Raw genomic sequence first — 21,754 nt, 5'->3', positions numbered from 1 at the left:
GACAGCACTTTGGGGGCCCCTCATTTGCCTTTCCTTTCCAAGGCACAAGTGGCCAATTCTGAGAGCAATTGAGTTGTGCTTGAAAAATGTCAAGTGCATTTGGAAACTACACATTTTTGCTGACGCCTGGAGTCCCAAGCTGAGCTACTTCCATGACCGACCGCTGGGAAGAAGTTTAGTTGGGGCATCACAAATGATGCATCTGAACACAATGAGCAGGCCCCTGAGGGGGAGAAGCTGTCTTAATAGCCGGTTCAGGGAAAAATCAGGAGAAGTCCCCTAAGCCCTCTTGGTCCTCCCTGTGACCATCTGGCCAGACCATTACCTTGTGGGTCTTGCTTCATTTTATTTGATTTTCTAGCAGCATGTGACTGAAATCCTTGGGTGAATCAAACCTTGCATTTTTTTTTCAATTTTTTGTTATGAAAATGTTCAAACATACAGAAAACTTGGAATAGTACCATGTGAGAATAACCACCTGGTTTCAACAATTGCTATCATTTTGCCACATTTGCCTTATCTATTTTTATAGAGCTTGAGAGATAGAGATCTTTTTGCTGAATCTTTTGAAAGGAAGTTGCAGACTTCATGAAACTTCACCTAAAGATGCCCACATTCAAAGCTTACATTAAAAAATATATATCTACTAACAATCTGGTGTGTCCTCTGCAAGTAAGATGCATTTGTAAGGGCATAAAAATGATTCAGGTAGAATTTCTTAAATGTTAATGTACACTAGAATCAGCCAGGGAGCTTCTTTGCTTCCTTTTTTTTGAGATGGAATTTCCTTCTTGTTGTCCAGTCTGGAGTGCAATGACACGGTCTCAGCTCACTGCAATCTCCGCCTTCTGGGTTCAAGTAATTCCCCTGCCTCAGCCTCCCAAGTAGCTGGGATTACAGGTGCCTACCATCACACCTGGCTACTTTTTTTTGTATTTTTTACAGAGATGGGATTTCATCATGTTGGCCAGCCTGGTCTCGAATCCCTGACCTCAAATGATTCGCCTGCCTCGGCCTCCCAAAGTGCTGGGATTACAGGCATGAGCCACTGTGCCCGGCCACTAGGAAGCTTCTTAATCAATATACTCCCAGACCCTATCCTCATACCTGGATAGGGCCCCAGGATTTTGTACTGTTTTTAACACTGACGACTGCGTTAAAAACAGTACAAATTCCTGGGACCAGGTGATCACTTGAGTACTGTGTTAAAAACAGTACAAATTCCAGGTATTTATGGGACACAATCTGAAGATCTATCGAATCTTTCTCTTTTTGTTTGCTGAATTTAATCTTCTAAAGATTAGTGACACCAGGGTGTAACTGTATCATGGGAGAAATAGGATTCTACTTATCATTGTTTTTTTGTTTAATCATTTTAAACCCCAGAAACTAGAAGGAAGGGAGATGATAACTAAATGGGTTTCTTTTAGCTGCGATCATCACAGACACCACAGTGCCAATGAGCGGCCTGAGAGATTCATCCTGCAAGGGCTTATGCAGTGCTGAAAAGTATGCAGGTTGTTTTTCCTGTGGAGGGATCTGGCCTTGCATGTGTAAATATAGACTCTTGCCTGCATGTACATATGCAAACTTGTAAATCTGTTTGGCAAACAGGCATCAACACGGCAGGAGGAGCCTATTTTAAAATTAAAAATGTCCACAGCACTATTCTTTTAGCATTCATTATTTTGGTCTTGGAAAAGGTTGTAAGTTATTTATTTAACAAAGATTTGTTGAGTTCCCCCACTGTAAGCCAGGCTCTATTTTAGGTGATAGGATACAGCATGAAAAAAATAATTATTTTAAACTTTATTGAAATTCAGTTCTAACGAGGGAGACAGAAAATATGTAATATGCAAATATACATATGCATTTAATGAAGAAAAATAAGGCAGTTATGACAGGGCAGATAGTAAAAGAAATTGAAGGGGACCAGGAAGATCTCTCTGAGAAAGTGCTATGAGAACAGAGATTGAAGGAACAAGTTGTGCAGATATTTCCAGGCAGAAGGAACAGTAAGTGCAAAGACCCTGAGGCAAGAAGATGTGATATGATGGGAACAGTAAAAGGACAACATGATGGATGGAGTAAGGGAGGATGACAGCGGTGGAAGCTTCAGTGGGAGAGGTAGCCAGAGGGCAGATCATGCAGAGTTGTAGGTCATGAGAAAGACACCTGATTTTATTCTCAATGTTATTAGGAGCCTTTGTCAGGGTGAAAGGGTGCTTTGTTTGATGACATGTGACCTAAGCTGACTTTATTTTTAGAAGAAAGTGTAGAAAATGGACTAAATTGTCAAGGGAACGTTTTTAGGATTTCACGAAGTGGTGCCATATGCAAGATAAAATCAAAGCTTTCTATGTTTCTTATAAATGAGTATTAAAAATAACATTAAAGCCAATTTAAACTTCTTAATCTTCACCCTGTTGCTCTCATGTTGCTAAAACATTTCTATTTTCAAGTTATTTATTCTGTCCACAAATATGACTGATACCCAGGCACTACTGTTTCCACTCTAGAGATAACAAGAGTAAGGAATATATACCAGTTCAAGTGTCCAGGAGTTCACATTCTGGTTGGGGATAGACACATTTAAAATAATATATAGAGAGAGAGATTAATAACACCAGGATATAACTGTATCATGGGAGAAATAAGATTCTATTTATAAATAGAATCTAAGATAGATAGATAGATAGATAGATAGATAGATAGATAGACAGATAGATAGATTTGTGAGTGCACAAAGTGATGGGGGCCATGTTAGAATAGATTCCCCAGGTAGGTGGTTGGAAGTTGGGTAGGAGTTAGCTGGGATGGGTTAGGTGGGACAGAACAGAAAAAGCCATTTGATTCAATTGAACGGGCTTGTTAAAAGAAAGTGTCTTTTTGTATGACTGAAGCATGAGTGCATAGGAGCTGAGAACACTGATTAGAAACAAGGGTCCAAAAATGGGTAGTGGTTGTAGAGAGGCTGGTTCCATGTTGAAACTTAGGTGTCCCCTTTCAGGCATGGAAGGATAACCATGGATTTGTAAGCCAGAGCACACTGGCATTGTGACTTTGGAAGGAAAAGGCAGGAAGGCTAAAGGATGGGGTTGGTGGGTGAGGTTTTCAGAAATGAAGTTGATGGAATTCGTTAAGCTATTGGATGGGGAAAGACAAGGGAAAAGGAGGAAGTTCCTTGGGTAACTGGGAGTAAAGGAAGTCCAGGAGGGGTGGACTTGGGCGTGTAAAGGAATATAGTCTGAGTTTGGTTGTGACTTGTTCAAGATAGCTGTGAAATGTAAAAGACAAGCTGCCCAATGCACAACGGGATGTGGGTCAGGAGGTAAGGAGTCATGAGCTAGATAGAAATGGAGCTTTGGAGACTCCAGACCCATCAGTGGTGGCTGAAGCCCTAGAAATTGGCAAGATCACTGAGGATGCGAGAACTGAAACTTGTATGTTCTCACTCATTAGTGACTCCTTACAATGCCTTTACGTTCCTTTGTTTTCATTTGATTTCCTATTTTCAACACTCACTCTGGGAGAATTGTGTAAAAATTAAATTTGAAGGAGTCCTAAATCAAATTCCGAGGTTTCTCTGTCACCCTGGCCTTCTGCTGTGGATATGTTCTAGTGTTGTTATAAGGCAGCAGACTATTATTTAGTGACTTAGAGAACTCTTCAGGTGTTTGTTCAACATTTGCCGAGCTTTAAATTAAAATCTACATTTCAGGCTCCTTATGTAGCTCTGAAGAATTAATAATAAAAGCTACTCACATGGGCTGACACTTACTATGAGACACACCTTGGTTAAGTGCTTTTGCTACGTAATCCTGCATGATATTATAGGATTAGTGATGCTTTTCCTACACAGTGTTGCAATCCTCACAGTAAGCAGTTATGAGGTACTTGTACTCTTATTACCTCTGTTTTACAAATGAGGAGATGGAGGTTCTCAAAAGCAGTGTCAGGTACTTGTCGGAAATGGCACGACCAGGACTACCAAGGTCTATCTTGTGATACAGTGCTGTCATGAACACCATGCTTACTGCCTCTTCTTCCAAAACACCATTTTAAAATGGAGCATTAAAAGAGAGCCGTTGGACAAGGAGTCCAAAGTCTTAGTTACGGAATCAAACTTCTAAGCTTTATTTTAACGTTAGCTATGTTAAATAATTCACTAATCAGATACTCATTTTCTGACATGATTGTCAGTCATATTGGGTTTGTTTGGTCTCTGTGAAGGATTAAAATACTTTCAAGGTTTTATCTGGAAGCAGCCAAGATACAAATATTTGTAATGACAGCAATCTTGCCTTAGAAGCCCACTGGGAAAGCCTGCTAGCCCCCAGAGGCAAGGCAGTGTGGTGTAGTAGGTCTGATTAGAGCTTCCAAAGGGTCTAACTGGATGTAAATAAAAAAATTTTGTTAAGTCAGGCAGACTAGAACTTGAGCCCTAATGACCCTGCTTACCAACTCCGAGCATCAGTTTTCTCATCTGTAAAATTGAGGTAATAATAGTACCCACCTCCTGGGGTTAATGTGAGGTTTAGTTGCGAGTGAAACATTGTAGCATCATAACTGACACCTTGTAAGTGGCCAATAAACTAAGTAGCCCCTACCGAAGAGGTGAAGAGAAAGGAAATAACTGTAGTAACATTTTGAAACCTTAGAATTGCAGCTGAGTAAAACTACAAGGTAATGAGAGGACTCATTCATTCATTCACTCATTCATTCACTAAAATCCCCCTCTGCATGTTGGGCTCGATGTGGGTACTGGGAACATAGGACAAACAAGGTACAAAATAAGACATAGACCGTGGCCTCCAGCTGCTCAGACTCTAGCATTTACTTAACTCCTGCCTGAAACCCCGCTACATATTTCCTGGAAGACAAGTCATCGTTTTAAACAAGGTCTAGCAAGTCACATTTGAAGTCTTAGAAGTGGCATGTATAAGAAAGAATCGTCAGAGAATTAATGGTCCTTCCTTAAAGTGCCCGTGGAGTGACAGACTCCTGACCCTTAGGAGGAGCTATATCCTCTTCTACACTGCCTGTTCTACCATAGGGTTCTGTGGTGTGGTCGTCACACCACAGCTCTGGCTAACACAGACACCTATTCAATCGATAGGCAAAGACGATTCCAAAGAACTAATCATGATCACATGACCTGGAGAAGGCATCTCAGAACAGGAATCAGGATTTCAGGGGAGGTGAAAATAGAACAACAAGGGTCAGAGACAGTGTAGGGTAACATGTAAGCACACAGGTTTTATCGAAAGACAGAGCTCTGGGTCTCAGTCCTCAGACAGTTGCTTGGTTTCTTCAAGCCTAATATCTCCTATCTAAAATGGAGATATTCTGCCATAAAAATGGAATGAAATAATGGCTTTTGCAGCAACTTGGATTGAACTGGAGGCCATTGTTCTAAGTGAAGTAACTCAGTAACGGAAAACCAAACATCATATGTTCTCACTTATAAGTGGGAGCTAAGCTATGAGGATGCAAAGGCATAAGAATAATATAATAAACTTTGGGGACTTGGAAGGAATGGTGGAGGGGGCGAGGGATAAAAGGCTACATATCAGGTATAGTGGACACTGCTCTGATGACAGGTGCACCAAAATCTCACAAATCAGCGCTAAAGAACTTGTCCATGTAATCAGAAAACACCTGTACCCCCAAAACTATTGAAATTTTAAAAAAGAATATATCTGGATTACAGAAAGAAAAGATTAAAAAATTTAAAAAATAATAAAATAAAATGGAGATATTAAAACATTTAGTTTGTCAATAGTTGTGACAATACATTTCAAGTACCTTTCAACAGTAGGTATCTAGCTCTATCCATGTTCCTGCAAAGGACATGATCTCACTATTTTCATGGCTGCGTAATATTCCATGGTGTATATATGCCACATTTTCTTTACCTGGGTGACAAAATAATCTGTACATCAAATGCCAGTGACACAAGTATACCTATATAACAAACCTGCACAGGTACCCATAAACCCAAAATAAAAGTTTTTTTTAAAATAGTGGGTATCTAATATGTGAAAACGCTTAGCATCCTCAACCTCATCATCTCTGAGGAGGTGACAGTCATTCAGTTTCCATATTTGTTTTGAATGTTTTGCAGGTTGTTGCGGAAGATAACAACTAGATGCATATGTGAAAGGAGCAAATTATGCACATTTGTGGAATTAATTTATGTCATCATTGAATGTAATGTTCGCCTCTTCTTCACTCCAGCGTAAGCTTAGTTAACTAGGATTATGCTAGGACTAGATAGAGCAGGGTAGAAGAAAAACAGCTAAAGGTTGCTCCTTGGCTACCCACGGCCACTCTGACTCTTTCCCTTTTCCTGGCAGGCACTTCCTCTTCAAGACCTCCTCGGGGAGCACTCCGTTGTTTAGCAGCTCTTCCCCAGGATACCCTTTGACCTCAGGAACGGTTTACACGCCCCCGCCCCGCCTGCTGCCCAGGAATACTTTCTCTAGGAAGGCTTTCAAGCTGAAGAAGCCCTCCAAATACTGCAGCTGGAAATGTGCCGCCCTCTCTGCCATTGCCGCGGCCCTCCTCTTGGCTATTTTGCTGGCGTATTTCATAGGTAAGTCAGGGCGGCCGTATTCAGCAACGCTGGGGGTGACAACGTGGGGGAGAGGCCATGGACTTGTGAATCTAGAGGCCCTCTGATGTCTGTACAGTTTGCTTCTTGGCTCCTGAAAGATGTGATAATGAGTGATGGATGGAGGTGATTTTTTCCCTCCTGAAATCTACTTAAATCTGATGAGTTTCTCCTTCATGTTTCTAAATGACATTCATCAGAAGGGAAATTAAGCATCCTTACTATATCCTTTCTTGGAGATGAGCGGAGACTTGTCATTCCCGCAAACCTATCCCTCACTCTCGGAGTGGCCTTCTAGTTTTCTCCATCCTTGGATTTTAACCCAGGTCTGTGCTTTGAAATGTATGCAACATTGGTTAACTTCAGCCAAAAACCGAATTGAAGAATAGTGGTTGGCATGCCTGAGAACATCTTGATTCGAGAGAAAGCCAAAGTAGCTAGCTTATTTTCAGAGCTGTGGAACAGAAACAGGACTGACAGGCTGGAGCATCCATCCAGGTCTTTATACAGAATTGAATTACCCAGACACACTTGGCCTTGCCCATATCCCTTCCACAGTCTGTCTTCTCAGCCTCAACTCTCTCCTCACCATGGGCAGCTGAATCTGAATCAGGGTCACCTCTCCTGTCAAGTGGGCTTCTGGTGACTCAGTGCATGACACATAGGTGAAGTTGCTGGAGTATCTTTCTCTGCACGCCAAAGGTGTTGGTTTACAGCCATAGGGTGTAGCCGCGTCATCACGGAAAGTGGCAGATGCTGAGCGCCCAGAGGCAGGGTGCCACGTGCATAAGAGCTTCTCGGGCTGCACACAAAGCCTGCTCACAGTTCCTGGCCCCAACAAAGAGCCCCAGTGCTGCTGCTCTGTCAATTGAGCCTGCCAAAGGCAGATCTCCTGGCTTAGGAAGAGGCCATGGTGATGTTTGTTAAAGTTTATTTGAAACACTTGATGGTTCTGGCTTGGTTTCAGGGCAGCTATGAGAGACCTGCCCAGTTTGGCTGTGCCATGTTGCAAAGCAAACCCATAAAACACCAGCTCAATGAAGCTGACTCCAAAACAGTTCCCAACACGTATGCTGAAACTCCTCCCATTTAAGAGAAAAGAAAAGGCAACCCTGACTGTGTTGGCCCTGCCCCTTCCCTCAGCATAAACCCTCCCTTCTCGCTCAGCACTGGGGGCTCCCACACTTTCCTTCATCCCCAGGCAGCAAGCATGGTATCTGCCAAAGAAGGAACTGGCCCCATTCTCCTAAGCTTGCCTGATGGCAAAGGGGCATGACTGTGCACCCCCACAGATCTGGGGCCCTGCCTAAGGCAGACCAATACGAACCAACAATTAACATAAATTTTTCACCTTCTTCCACACTATAGCTATGATTGTCTTAATATGGAAAAATAAGCATTTCTATTCCTTACCAGTTGCATTTCTCAGGAATGCCCTCCCAAAGTGAGAAAACTGACCCTCCAGGGAAAGGTGCCACGTTCATATGGGGCTTTGCAAAAGTCTAGCTTGCACTCTAAACCACAGCTCTATACCGGAACAGAGGCCTGAGACCCACCCAACCCTAATTTCAAGTCATGTCTTCTTCTCACTTGCCTCTTGATGAAGGATGAAGTAATGGATTGACCTGAGAAAGGCGGAAGGATATCTGTTGCCCCGCTGAATAACTTGAGTAGACCCTTATGTGTTGCTAAAGGTAGCTTTGTGTGCTTCCGCAGGTGGCTGTTCAGGGGGCTCCGTGGAAGCAAATTGAATGTGCCTTCGGGGTCTTTTCATGATTTGGCTTTGTGTCAGAAACTTCAGAAAGGGTTCATGCGCTCACTTCTCAGGCTTAATGTTCTGCGGGGCCACTGAGCACCACCAGGATCCCAGATACAGAAATTGAGGTACTCCCTGCCTCTGCCAATAGCGTCCCCAGTGCGCCTTCTACTCTACTTGCAGGAGAGAGGTAGATAGCTACTGCCTGATTTATGGGGCTTGATAGTTAAAATAGAATAGCTTTCTGTAAGGGCAATCATATACACGGGAAACCGTACAATAAGAGTTTAATGTTTTAATCAGGTATGTAATTTGTAAATGATAGATTAGGAAATATGTTTATTTTCAGTCTGCAGGCTGCTGGAAGCTGGACCTGAGCATCTTAGCATCATTTATTAGTTCATAATCCATCATTTCCTATTATGTATTCTTTAGGTAAGATTATGCTTTGACCCTGACGTATCAGAAAATAGTTTATGACACAAAATGAGTGATATAATAGGCCAATTTACCTTGCAGTGATGGCAGTGCGCATGCAGCTATAGGGCTACTCTCAGCCACTCTCCAGAGGTGACTGCAGGTCTGCAAGCATGGTAAGGGGTCAGGATCTGAAGTGCTGATCTTGGCCCCAGTGACTCCTTTCTCCTTAGCCTTGGCAAACTTGTTTGCCTTCTGGGTCTTGGTTTCCTAAGTACATCATGGGAGCAGGATGATTATTTACGTGCAGAAACTCAGAAGTATGGTGAGGATTAATTAATGTGTATAAATCACTTTGAAGATGAAAAGCAGTATATTATTACTTACCAAGCTACAGGGGCATAAACAGTGCATTGCAAACACAGAGAAAAGTGCCTTTTGGAAGAACCAATGATTGTGCCCAGCTGGAAAACAAGTCATCAGGGAAGGGCAGAAAGACAACATAAAAACCGAGGCATAAGGAGACCGGCGCTTTTAAGGGCTGAATCCATTCTGGTTCACACATGACTCTGCATTCCACTAGAACATGACAGGTCCTGAAATTGATGCATCAGCCTCAGGACCTTTATAGACAGGCAGTGGGTTCAGGCCTGCTAGGCACTGTGACAAATAAGTGAAATTATCATCTTTGCATGTTCAAACCCGAAGAAAGAAGACTTTCCAGAAATGAGCAATTTGGAATAGCTCAACCCCCTGAGAAGTTCTTCCATAGATCCAGGCCTGTGGGTGAGTGTAAAAGCAGAATGCCAGTCCTTGTGCAAACTAGAAGACCCAGACCTTTACCAATTCAGCAAAGATGCCCAGTTCCTACCCACACAGCTGGGGTCAGAGAACTTTTACGATATGCTCCTCCATCGGACCCTCTCTGTGCCAAATTCTCCCAGTGTACAAACATCCTGGAATAAATTACTCTGAAAAGCTGCATAAACCAGCAGGGGACCACTTTGTGCGTCACTCAGGCCCTGGCACAAACAATTCCTAGGGAATACTGGTTTAGGAGAATTTTTCTGTGAAATGCAAGAGACTTTCCTCTCAGGAAGGTGTCTTTCTTCTTTAGGCAGCTCAAGTACTTTCATTGCCTGCACCATCAGAAGTCCCTAAGTTTCTGAATCATGTAACCAAAGTATTTTATAACCAACCTCACCTATTTTATACTAGATGTGTTGTGTTATCTTGATAGTATGCATAACAATCACTAGTTAGAACCTTCTACCTGTTTAGAACTAGAAGCATTTCCATTTGAAGCACTTTTTTTGTTTGTTTGTTTTTGAGACAGAGCCTCACTCTGTTGCCCAAGTGCCCAGGCTGGAGTGCAGTGGCATGATCTCAGCTCACCACAACCTCTGCCTCCCGGGTTCAGGGAATTCTCATGCCTCAGCCTCCCAAGTAGCTGAGATTACAGACCTGTACCACCACGCCCAGCTAATTTTTGTATTTTTAGTAGAGACGGGGTTTTGCCATGTTGGCCAGGCTGGTCTCAAACTCCTGGTCTCAAGTGATCTACCACCTCAGCCTCCCAAAGTGCTGGAATTGCAGCCATGAGCCACCACACCCAGCCCATTTGAAGCACTTTTATATAACTATTCAATTTGAATCATATCCCCATAAAATCTGCATATTATGATCATTTGACAAGCACTGACACTGAGGCCCAGAGAGTCTAAAGTCTCCTGGCTAGGTAGGTAGTTGCGGGGCAAGCACTAGGCCCTTGGTCTCTTGATGTCTCATCGAAGGTCTTTCTCTTCACTCCTTTCTCCTCAAGAGTGCAGTTAACTAGTTTCTCACATACTGTATGAAACTGAAATAAATGGTCCTGTTAGTAGCATTAACTCACCTTATCTAGTTCTGCCCTCTTTAGCAAGGTAGAGTAATTGGTTCTTCCTTCCTGAATCATCTTCTAACACAGTGGATAGAAGCTATTATAGCATATAGAATATTGAATCTCCTCAGTATTATCATTGGTCCTCATATTTCTGCTTTCCAGTTGTCTTATGTTGTAGAGGTCAGCAAACATTTTCTGCAAAAAGTTGGAGACTAAATATTTTTGGTTCGTGTTCTACTTAGTGACAATTGTTTAACTCTGCTGTTGTGTTAAAAACAGCCATAGACAGTGTGTAAACAAATAGGCGTGGCTGTGCAGCCATAAAACTTTAATTATGCCCCCTGGTTTTTGACTTTTAAGTACTTTTATGTGTTATGAAATATTATTTTCTTTTAAAAAAATTTCAGCCATTTAGAATGTAAACCCGTTGTTTAGGTTATGTGCCATACAAAAACAGGTGGCAGCCTGGATTTGGTCCACAGACCATAGTTTGTCAACCCTTGTTTGATTACGTTACAGCTTATTGCCTAAGAATACCTTTCAAGTTGTCACATCTCTATTACAAAAAATTGCTTTCCAACTATCTTTAAGAGTCCAACCATATGTCCACTGTCAATGGAGCAGGTGACTGACATTTTCTGATACTGCAACTCCATTTCATAACGAGTAATTGCATCTGACCTTCTGGCCCAAACCAAAAAGTAGAAAAAGCAAGTCACTTTTCTCTTTAAATACTTTCTACAGGATAAATTTTTCCAAGGAAAATTTTAGGAATTTTAGGACACTTCATCCTGAAAGCATAGCTTTTAACTACACTGCTTGAAACAGTGCTCCAATCCATAGATAGAGTGGAATTGCCTGGCCATTTTGCCTAGTACTCATTTGTCCTCAATCTTTGATTATCCCAGGTTCCTCTGGAAAATTATCACCTGTTTTTAGAAGTTACTCAGTTTCTGATGCCTTCACTGTTGAGATTTTCCAACAGATTGTAATAGTGCTGTGTCATGGAATGACATCATTGCTTTCTTGTCCTAGCTTAACATTGGAATAGATCTAGTTTCCTTAAAAGGCGTCAAAGTTCTTGTGGGGCTACCCCACATCAAGGAAGAAAGATGCCTCTCCTGTGTGACTCTGTTGTTTAACTCCAGATAATTTTAGAAATTCTAAGGCGAGAGTCAACACAAGGGTTCGGCATGACATGGGACTCAGACTGTCACCCCTGAGCTAAAACAATACACAACATACGCTGAGCTTCTGCCAAAGACACTTCATGGGGTTGGGAAGGGAAGGCAGGAGAGAGAAAGATAAGAGCGTTTATGTCATCCTAAATTAGTTCTTAGCTCTTCAGATCTCTGCCAAACTAAAATACATATATATATATTAGAAAGTCACCTTGTCTTTTTTCACTACAGTAATTCCTGCCAAATATGAAATACTATGTTTGAAGTTAGCTGCTCAACACTCTGTCTTCTGCCACTCTGACTTTGATCTGGAAAGAACACGGGCCATCAACATGTCAGGATGTTAAAAGTGTGGTAATTTGGGGTGCTTTCAGTTTCTTTTGAAAACAATGAGAGATTATTTTCTATGGAAACTAAAAGCCTACCATGTGTTTAAAGTTGCTACACTTGAAAATTGATATGTTGAGACTCACGCTGATGAATCTTGCATTCTCTGCTGCTATTTTGTGTATTCTCATCTCACTGAACAGAGCAGGTTTGGAGAAAACATAAAGAAAATGACAGAAAATGATGAGAATGGTACACTTGCCTGGCATCTTTTGTGGGGGCGCAGACTAGGAAAAATGTCAGCCCTCTCATTCCAACTCACTGCTCTTTGACTATCTGGAGCGATGGGAAACCTCATCCTCCTGTATGAATTCCAAGTTGTGTACTTACCTCCCACATCTAAAGGGCAAAATGCTAATGATTAAATCTGAATAGTCCAGCAAATAACATTTCCACCCAACTCCCAGGGCCCAGATGGTCAAACTGAGAAAAAGAGAGCTGCCCACAAGTAAGTCAGGAGACCCAGTTATATTATCTATGCCAGTGTTAGTAGCAGACTTCTTATCTAATAGACATGCTAATGTGCACTTAACCTGATAATAAAGTCCTGTCAGTGCTTACACACTGGTGAGTCTTTGGCAGGGGGACTGCCATTTCATAACTGCGCATCTGATTTCAGAGGGCCTGTCAATTTATGGAAAGAAAATTACATCACTCATTAGCTAGGCCTCCATCACCTAGTGGCCATGTGGCAATATTTGTACCTCGTGTTTGACATTCAGAAAAAATGAATCCCTCTGCTTCAGAAGAGGATGTGACCTCTTTAAAAACATATTTGTGCAATCTGGGGGACTTGAAGTGCTTCAGGAGGGTCAGCAGCTGTGGGGAGATGCCTTTGCTTTCCTCTCCGAGATTCCCATGAGAAATCAGGACGGTTGGCCAACGCGGGGCTTTCCCTCGTTTGCCCATTTCCCCTCGTGGGCAGACGCTGGCGAGGAGAGCCAGGAAGCAGATTTTGATCTTGAATTTGTAGAACATCGTAATACAGAACCAGAGAGGAGTGATAGGTGCCACAACCCTGCGCACCTCAAGGGCACCAAGGAAACGATACTGGATCTGCCAGTGCAGGACTTCATGCTTCCACAGAGTATACATTGAGTAAATGAATATGGAGAGTTCTCCACCTACTATCCCTGAATCACCATTCAAGCCTTGCCCTGGACTTTCTGTCTGTAACGATGATCTCTCTAGGAGTCATCTGTCCAGAAGCAGAAATAAGATGCCAGAACATCAGTGTTGACTTCTTTGCACACCCTACTTATTGACTGGATTCCTTTGGGTGGTGGCCAACCCAACAGGTCCTTCAGTTTCCACAGCGTGCTTTTAAATTCTCCATTTCTGAAGTCTTTTCTTGGTTCATTTATTTGTGCTTGGGGTTTCCTGATTGAGGATTCTGAGCACAACTTCTAATGGACTGCAAATTACTGTTATTTCATTCTGTGTTTCACCTGGAACACAACTTCAGGTTCTTGCTTTGCGTTGGTAATTAGATAAGAAGGAGCTTGATGTCATAGAAAGCACGTATATGGACTTTGGTGTCAGAGAGGGCTGTGTTTGAAGTCTGGCCTGTATACATAAAGTCCATGTAACAATGGCCTTGCTATTTAAAATCTCTGTACCTTAGTTTCCTCATCAGAAAAATGGGGAGAATTCCTACTTTGTAAAGATGCCTCAAGCGTTCATTGGAATGGTAGATGCATGCAACTCTTCTTCAAATCCAGTATGTCATCAATTATGAGAAATGCCCTCATTGTGCATCCTTAAGGGGGAAAGAGGTTGTCAATTAAACTATGCCGTGATTTCTTAGCGTTTGTAATTTTTATTTTATATATTTGGAAAGAGATAGGCATAGGCATTCTAGATTGATGTAACAACCATGTGCATAGGTAGATCACAAAGGCCCTGTAATACAACACCAATTATAAGGTGCATTCTGATCCCAGACTTGGGGAAGTATTTTAAAAATTCTGAATCTTATAGTCAATGGAACATGGTGGTACCTGTCACACAATAGAAGCTCAACTAAATGGAGCTACGGTGATTGTTGTACTAGCCACTGCACACCTATGCCAGGTCCAATGAGAAGAGTATGCCCAAAATAGGGACTTGCACTGCCCAGCACTTCATAGGCAACAGTACATATTTGTTGAACTAATGAATGCTGATTAGGGTTACATCTGAGTTGTACCAATTGTGGAAGATATTTTCCAAATCCCCAGAATCCCCGATCCCTAGCTTCACTGTTCCCCTATGTAAGGGGAGGTTTTCCGTTTCTTGATGTGGTAATTGCCTCTGTTCCCAAATTGCACTTCTGAGTTAGAAAGCACTTAGGCAAAGGAATGGTTAGGGGACCGTGTAAGCACCACATTTAAGCCCTTTAGTAGGAATCTGTGATTCCCTGAAATCAAGAGAATTGGCTGAGAGAAACTGGGAAGTGTTTGTGTCTGGCATAAGGCCATCGTTTGGCACTCATATTACAAAAGTGTAGCAGAATTTAGTTGGAGTTCAAGGTGAAGAAGCAAATAATGGCATAAATCTAAAAGTCTGTTGGCTGTTTCTCTGTAAATGAGGATGTACTAAGAAAAGAAAGCAATCGCTACAAGGCACCAAGTAGAGAAAAGAACTATTATATGGTAAATTAGGTCTGTGTACACAACCCACGCAGAATCTTTTGTGTGCTCTGAAATGCCTTGCTTAGCTACATAGCCTCATACAACAGAAACCTAACCCGAAGCAAACTTCTAAAACATACATGTTTCTCTTAAGGTCACCTAAAACCAGACTTTTTTGTGTCCTCCATTGAAAATTCTTTTATAGAAAATTCATGTTTTGATTATTAAGAATAGACACCCAGAATTTTTGCCTGAGCCCTTCTCTTATCAAACAAGTCATTTATTAAATTGATGTCTCATAATAAGATTCTCTGCATTCAGAGAGCAAATAGTCCATCAACTGTATTAACACATTTAACATTACCATAAAAAAGAAGATAATGCATTGCATGTTCTGCTAATTTCGCTTTTTATGTCATCAGCCTTCTGGCATTAATAAGTAAATATCACACTGTATCAGAAAATATAACAGCACTAAGCTACATGTTGGTAAGAAGAGTTTTGCTAAAGAAAATATTATCCTCCCTTCTTGGAAAGAGAGAAAAATTATTAGATACATAATATATGTCATCTTTCAAAGGCTTTTTTTTCGTTTGTTTCTAAAAACCAAAGCTATGGATGCGAAGAAAGGAGAAGCTTTGCCTCCAACCTTTACATCTCTTTCATCATGACTTTCTTTGCAATTGTTAGGGAAGGCCCTTCCCTTGGGATGCGTTTTCAGTTGAGTTAGGTCATTTGTGTGGAGATTTGTGCAAACATGTTCGGCTCTCCCCTAGGGACTCTGTCTTTATAAAAGAAGGGCATATTACCTTGCTTTTGCCTTTGCAGTCATGATGCAGTTCTCTCAGTTTGCTTACTTATATTACACCATGAGCATTTTAAAGTCACATTAATGAAGTTTAGATTAGACTTGCTTATATTCCACAGGAAAAGGTCAGTGGCAGTGTGTCAAATGCATTCTGTTCTTCAGGCCATGATAAACAAGATGACATCTTTCAAGGAAGTTCAGTGTGCCTTTGGATTAGATGCATCTTTGAAACTGGTTTTAAGGCTGCCTTATGCACCAAATTTTACAAACATAGACTTCTGGGACATTAGCTAAATTTAGAGTAGTGTGTTTAAACTTTCTTTTAGTAACAAGATTTGTAGACTTCCTGAATCCCGAGAGAATTGTGAGTTAACACTCTTTTTCCCATGAAGAAAATACTTGTTACTCTGTATGTTACTTTTATGTTAATTAATTTACAATTTATTAAATGTACTTGAATAGGTTCATGTATATTCATTCAGTGCTTTTCCATTGGGCAAGAAATTTCACTTTGGCATGTGATTGGCTGGTCGCATTGTGTGCTGAAATCTGCAGGCCAGCCTTAATATCCAGGACATTTTTACTTGAAATTTTTTCCTGGACCCAGATCCCAAAAAAGCAGCAAATGAAACAGTACAGTTACCAGGAAAGTTTAAAAAGCCTGGGGTAAGTTATGTTTTGCATGAGCATCTCCTGTCCTGGTGTTAATCAGGCATACACAGCAGTGATAGAAGGCATCTGAGTTTCATTTTCCCGGGACCGCCAGGGGAACAGAAGCTTTTATACTAAAAAGCTTTTTATTACCTGATTGGTATAAATCAATGATCAGCTATCCTTTTTGTTTCCTGGATATGTAGAGAGGTCTAACCAATGTGCAGTAAGAAATTGAGGACGTTTGTGTCTATTTTTATCCAGTCTGTTTTAATCAAATGATGACATTTTCTTTTCCGGAGTTTAAATTTATAAAGTTTTTAAGAAAAAAAAAAAAAAACCGCACACGAAAAAGCTGGCGTAACAGTGAAGAGTCAAGAGCCAAGGAATTAATACCAAAAAGGGTGGGATGAAATTAAGTCAAAAAGAAAGAAAAAGGCATAAGATGCTGAGAATAGAGTAATTATAACCATTAACTAGCAAGGGAAACCAGGAAATACCATACATCAATCGGGATAAAATATGGAACAATTAAAGGACAGAAATAGGAGGGGAAAATGGCACTCAGTGTACCAAATTACAAATATCTTCTGCACAATTTCTTGAACCTGTAAGTCCAACCAAGGTAATGAGATGAAAAGCAATCATTGTGAATTGCTTGGAGGTGCTGTTTCGCCACCTCATCTTACATCATTAAACTTTCGGTCCCCTCATGAACTACTTAGATAAACAACAGTGGGCAGCTCAACATTTATCCAAATAAACCAGAAAGCTACCACGATGAAGGAAATTGAGTTTATAGACACAGCAGACTCTTGCCTAATAGACGAGAGTAATGTGTCTAATGTTGAACATCAATCTATATTTCAAGTATAGTATGAAGGAGGGCCTCGAGAAACAACTTATGCTACAAAATCACTTTGCACTAGAGGTGGTTTATCTTCTGTTGTGTCTAATTGATCTCCATGTAATTCAACTACAACCCTTGCTACTGAAAATGATGTAAGAGATGGAAAGACTGAACATGACCGTTGGTTCTCCAGAGAGCATAGCAAGTTGGGGGTTCCAAATCGCCTTTGTCTTCAAGTGTGTTGTCATTGGAATGATCCTTGAAGCCAGAGAGCAAGTCTATTTTTTAATCAAGCGAGGGCATTCTTGAACGTCTTCTTTTCAATCCTGATTTTTAAAAAAATCTACATGAGGGAGGAGAATTATTTTATACCATACCTTTCCCCTGCCTTACTTTGCTTAACTTCATAGTGTGAAGAAAGATCCAGTAGTGATATTTGCGATTACCCCACAATGTTTTTTCCCAATCAAATTCTATGGATTTATGAACTGCCCGCACGTAGGAGAGTCTCTTAATCCCAATGGGACAGGGTCTGGTCTAGACCAGGACATAGATATGCCGAGGCCATGGCTAATGGTAGTGGGGACTTGGGAGTGGAGCAGTGAAAGAGAAGGGAAGGGAGGTCAGCCCCCATTTGGGATGCGCGCGCGCACACACACACACACCCCACTATCCCCACTGACCCTGCTTCAGAAGTGCCAGTCAGAAACCTCTTTTAATATGTGCACATCTTAATAAAATATTTGGAGGGGTGGATTTGGTTTGACTTTCAGGAAACCAACTTCTAGTCCTGATTCCAAAGATTTCATCTTTCACAATGTTTTCATTTGCACAGATATGGATGCCACTGTTTCTTTTTCCTCCTCTCTCCTCCCCTATATGCTCCACCTTTAAATAGCCTTAGGGGAAGTCCAGATTTATCCTGCTCTGTCAGGGTTAATTTTTTTTAAGTCATATAACCTTTTTAAGTCATATACATAAACAATAATAAAGTTATTTCATTTTAGGCTTTTAAAAAATTTACCAGTCTGTGGATGTGTGATTTTTTTTCCAACTCTTGTCCCCATCTCCTCATCCCCACCTCTGCCCTTGGTTCCTTGGGTGGAAGGTCATTGGTTGAAGGTGCTGCCTAAGGTCTCATGGACCTGGCCCTGTATGGGAGAAAATGTCTGTATTTCTTTTCTGGGAATGTGAGTGCTGATTGCATGGTGTTTTATTCTTTTCTTCAAAACTGTCAGGAATTAAGCTTTTCAGAAAGGTCACTTGACCCATGGTAATAATCCATATTGTAGTGAAACACCAATGACTTGTTTTAATGTCAGAGGCAAATAGGAGAGTGGATACAATGAAATGATCTGTGAGTAAATGCATCTTGAAGGAAGAAAAAGAGCTGTCTGTCGTGTTTGTATGACTAAGGGATTTCTTAAACAAGCTGTGTACCCCACCCAGGGAGAATGCTGTCAAAACATGAAAAAAAAAAAAAAGATACAGAGATCACACGAAAGCCAAGTCTGAACTCTTATAATTGCATGTCTGAATACCTTGCTAATTTTGCCCACGCCCTTTATAATTCTTACTTCATAACACGCTACCACTGCCTCACCCCTCGCCAAAATCTTTACTGTACCTGTGTCTCCCACAATTCCACAAAACAACAAAACCAAAAAACCGGCTGATTGAGAAGATACCCAGATTGGACTAAAGTGGCTCTTTGCTTGTTATCATGCCCTTCAAAAGTCACTTACTAGGACGGTTATACAATAGGATTTTGTTAGAAGAGCTGGTCTGGAATCTCTCTTGGTAAAAATGTAGAGAGAGACCCCCAACATGAAAAGTAACCAGGTGTGAATTGCAGAAACATAGAAAGAATTATTTGTATTGTATAGATAATGGTGTCAAGTGCTGCCTAATTTGTCATTCACGTGATAGGCCAAGTGGGGTGCAGACCCTAATGGCAAAAAGTATTTTTTGTGCGGAGGGGAAAATAAGTACCATAAGAAAAAGCAAGCATGCACAAGACAGAAAAGATAGGAGAAGCATTCCCTTGCGTCACTGTGGTATATATGGTATATATTCCCGGGAATATAAAAAGAGGAGGCCAAATGCATAGCTAGAGAGAATTATAGTTTCCATTGGCTTCTACAGAACAAGGGAAAACCACATGCCCATCACTGGCTTCGTGAAAAAACAGAAGTTCAAGCTTTGTGGGCAGTTAGGAAAATCCTCTGACTTAGATTAAGCCAGTTCTTATGTTTCCACTGGATGATGAGGCTACAGTTTTAGCCCATCTGTTCACAGCCCTGTCCCCAGCATCCTAACAGACTCTATCCATTTATCTTTAAAAGCCAAAGAAAAGAGCATGTTGTGAGAGGGAGGAATAAAGCCGGTAGCCCAGAAAAGATTACCGTAAAGCTGAATGGGAAGACTTAACATCCCTACCCTTAACCACGTGACTCTGGAAGGGTCCTGAGGTTCTAGCACGGGAGGGTTGTCGTGCGGTCTTGACGGAAGGTTTTCCACATGTGCATATAGATTCTCCATGTAGACAAGAATTTTGATTTGGGGCTTTAATGCCTTTGAATGCGCATTGAGAATAACACTGACACGCTTTCACCATAGCCTTGGAATCCTAAAATAAATAATAGAAAAAGTGTGATTTAAAATATAATTCCAAATACTAACTGGGGCCCGCTGCCTAGATGAGTAATAAGCTTCAATAAATGTGTGACAGGCACAAGGCTCTTCAGTATGAAGAGTAGTGAGGCCTCAGAAATAGAAATAGGTTTTTCATTACATGAGGGATTATGTTCAGCCTGACTGTGGAGCCTGTTCACGGAGCCACAGCTGCATCTTCTGCCTGCGGTCGTATTAACCAGTAATAGTAAAACAGCGACGTGCTGCCCGAAACAGCGATTTATTTTAGAGAAGAGAGAAAGGTCGCTTTCTCCTGCTTAAGTCAGGATTACCATTGTTTACTACATACTTTCCCTTAAACTTCTATCTGTCCGTGCTAATGAGCTGCAATTTCAGCTGGGTTCCACCTGGGTGCCTGCCAGGGATGAAGAAATCAGGATAGTTTGGGGTCGTGGTTATGGCTGTTTTATTTTCACTCACCTCTGCTCATCAACAGGCCCAAGCGTATTTCTTTTGAAGATTTTATGAAGTTCTGTTTTTTAATTTCAAGCTCACTCAGCTATCTGAGTTTTTCCCAATTCAGGAACTCACAAATCAGCACATGTACTCCAGGCCTTCCTTTTTCTTTCTTTCTTTTTTTTTTTTTTTTTTTTTCTTTTTTTGAGATGTAGTCTCACTCTGTCACCCAGGCTGGCGTGCAGCAGCATGATCTCGGCTCACTGCAACAACACCTCTGCCTCCCGGGTTCAAGTGATTCTCCTGCCTCAGCCTCCCGAGTAGCTGGGATTACAGGCGCCCGTCACCTTGCCCAACTAATTTTTGTATTTTTGGTAGAGACATGGTTTCACCATGTTGGCCTGGTCTCCAACTCCTGACCTCAGGTTGTCTGCCCACTTCGGCCTCCTAAAGTGGTGGGATTGCAGGTGCAAGCCACCATGCCCAGCCAGGCCTTCCTTTTTCAAAGGAGTGAGATGTGTATTGGAGAGGCTGATGTGAGCTTGGTGCTACACCACCCTGCCCCTTGGGACCAAGGAGACTGTGGGGTGTTCAAAGATGAGCTTCAGTCATGATCTGAGAAAGGTGGGGGGGCTCAGTATAGAAGGGCACTCAATGTGAGAGCTGATTATCAATTTGAGATAGGTTCTCATTTCTACACTTTGACACAGAACTCCTTTCTTGACCCACTGAAACAAATGACTCAGTGAAAATGTCTACTTCAAGGATGGTTGTTTACTTGACTCAGAAGACCTGATTTGTAGTCTTAACAGTTCCTCGTTTTAAGGGCTCTCTGGGTATTCAGGTAGTTCAGTGAAGAAACCCGGAATTTAGTTTAGAAGTTAGGTTCAACTCTCAACTTCTAATTGAGTGCTTTTGGGAAAGTCGATCAAATTTCCTGAGCCTTGAATTTTTTTCAACTGTAAGAAATGGTTGATAACAGTTATAGTGATAATACCTTTTTCATAGTCACTCTTTGTAAAGTTTAAAGTAGGGCTTGATTTTTTAATATTATTCTTATTCTTTGTGTATTCATTCAAGAGAAAATATGCAGAGATGCTAAGTTGCAATTCAGCAATTGGGCTATTGAAGTTCAGAGAAGGGAGAAACCCCCAAGGGCTGGAATAGTTGAGGATAACTAGATGGAGAAGGTTCTAGGCTGACCCAGACCTGGAAAGATGATTAGAAACTGAACTAGGAATGGGCCAAGAATCATTCCAGATGGAGGAATTAGCAACAGGAAAGGTAAGAGGAGAAGCCAGAATTAATAGGGTATGATGAGGAGACGGACGCCTGCTAAGAGCAGTGAAAAATAGTGGAGGAGGTAGAGCAAGACCAGATGATAGATGGCCTTGAAATCTGGCAGGAGGTTTAATTTGATTAATTTGGCAATAGGGAGGTGCTTCAAGTTCATAAGCGGGAGTATAATATGATAAAGTTATGACATGATATCATGTCAGTTACC

General features: G+C 41.4%; 1 protein-coding gene across 1 annotated transcript in view; it reads left to right on the top strand.

The window, feature by feature from the left end:
- The window catches only part of TENM2 (teneurin transmembrane protein 2), a 526,850-nt gene that overhangs the window by 237,615 nt on the left and 267,481 nt on the right, over window positions 1-21,754 (top strand). The window contains exon 4 of the mRNA XM_033180356.1: window positions 6,360-6,598. Within this exon, the coding sequence (XP_033036247.1) occupies window positions 6,360-6,598 (239 nt within the window). The remainder of the gene's footprint in view (window positions 1-6,359; window positions 6,599-21,754) is intronic.

The sequence above is a fragment of the Trachypithecus francoisi genome, unplaced genomic scaffold, assembly GCF_009764315.1.
Source record: "Trachypithecus francoisi isolate TF-2019V2 unplaced genomic scaffold, Tfra_2.0 Lachesis_group2, whole genome shotgun sequence".
Lineage (NCBI taxonomy): Eukaryota > Metazoa > Chordata > Mammalia > Primates > Cercopithecidae > Trachypithecus > Trachypithecus francoisi.
Note: the sequence above shows the minus strand (reverse complement) of the source record. Positions and strands in the feature narration are given on the sequence as shown.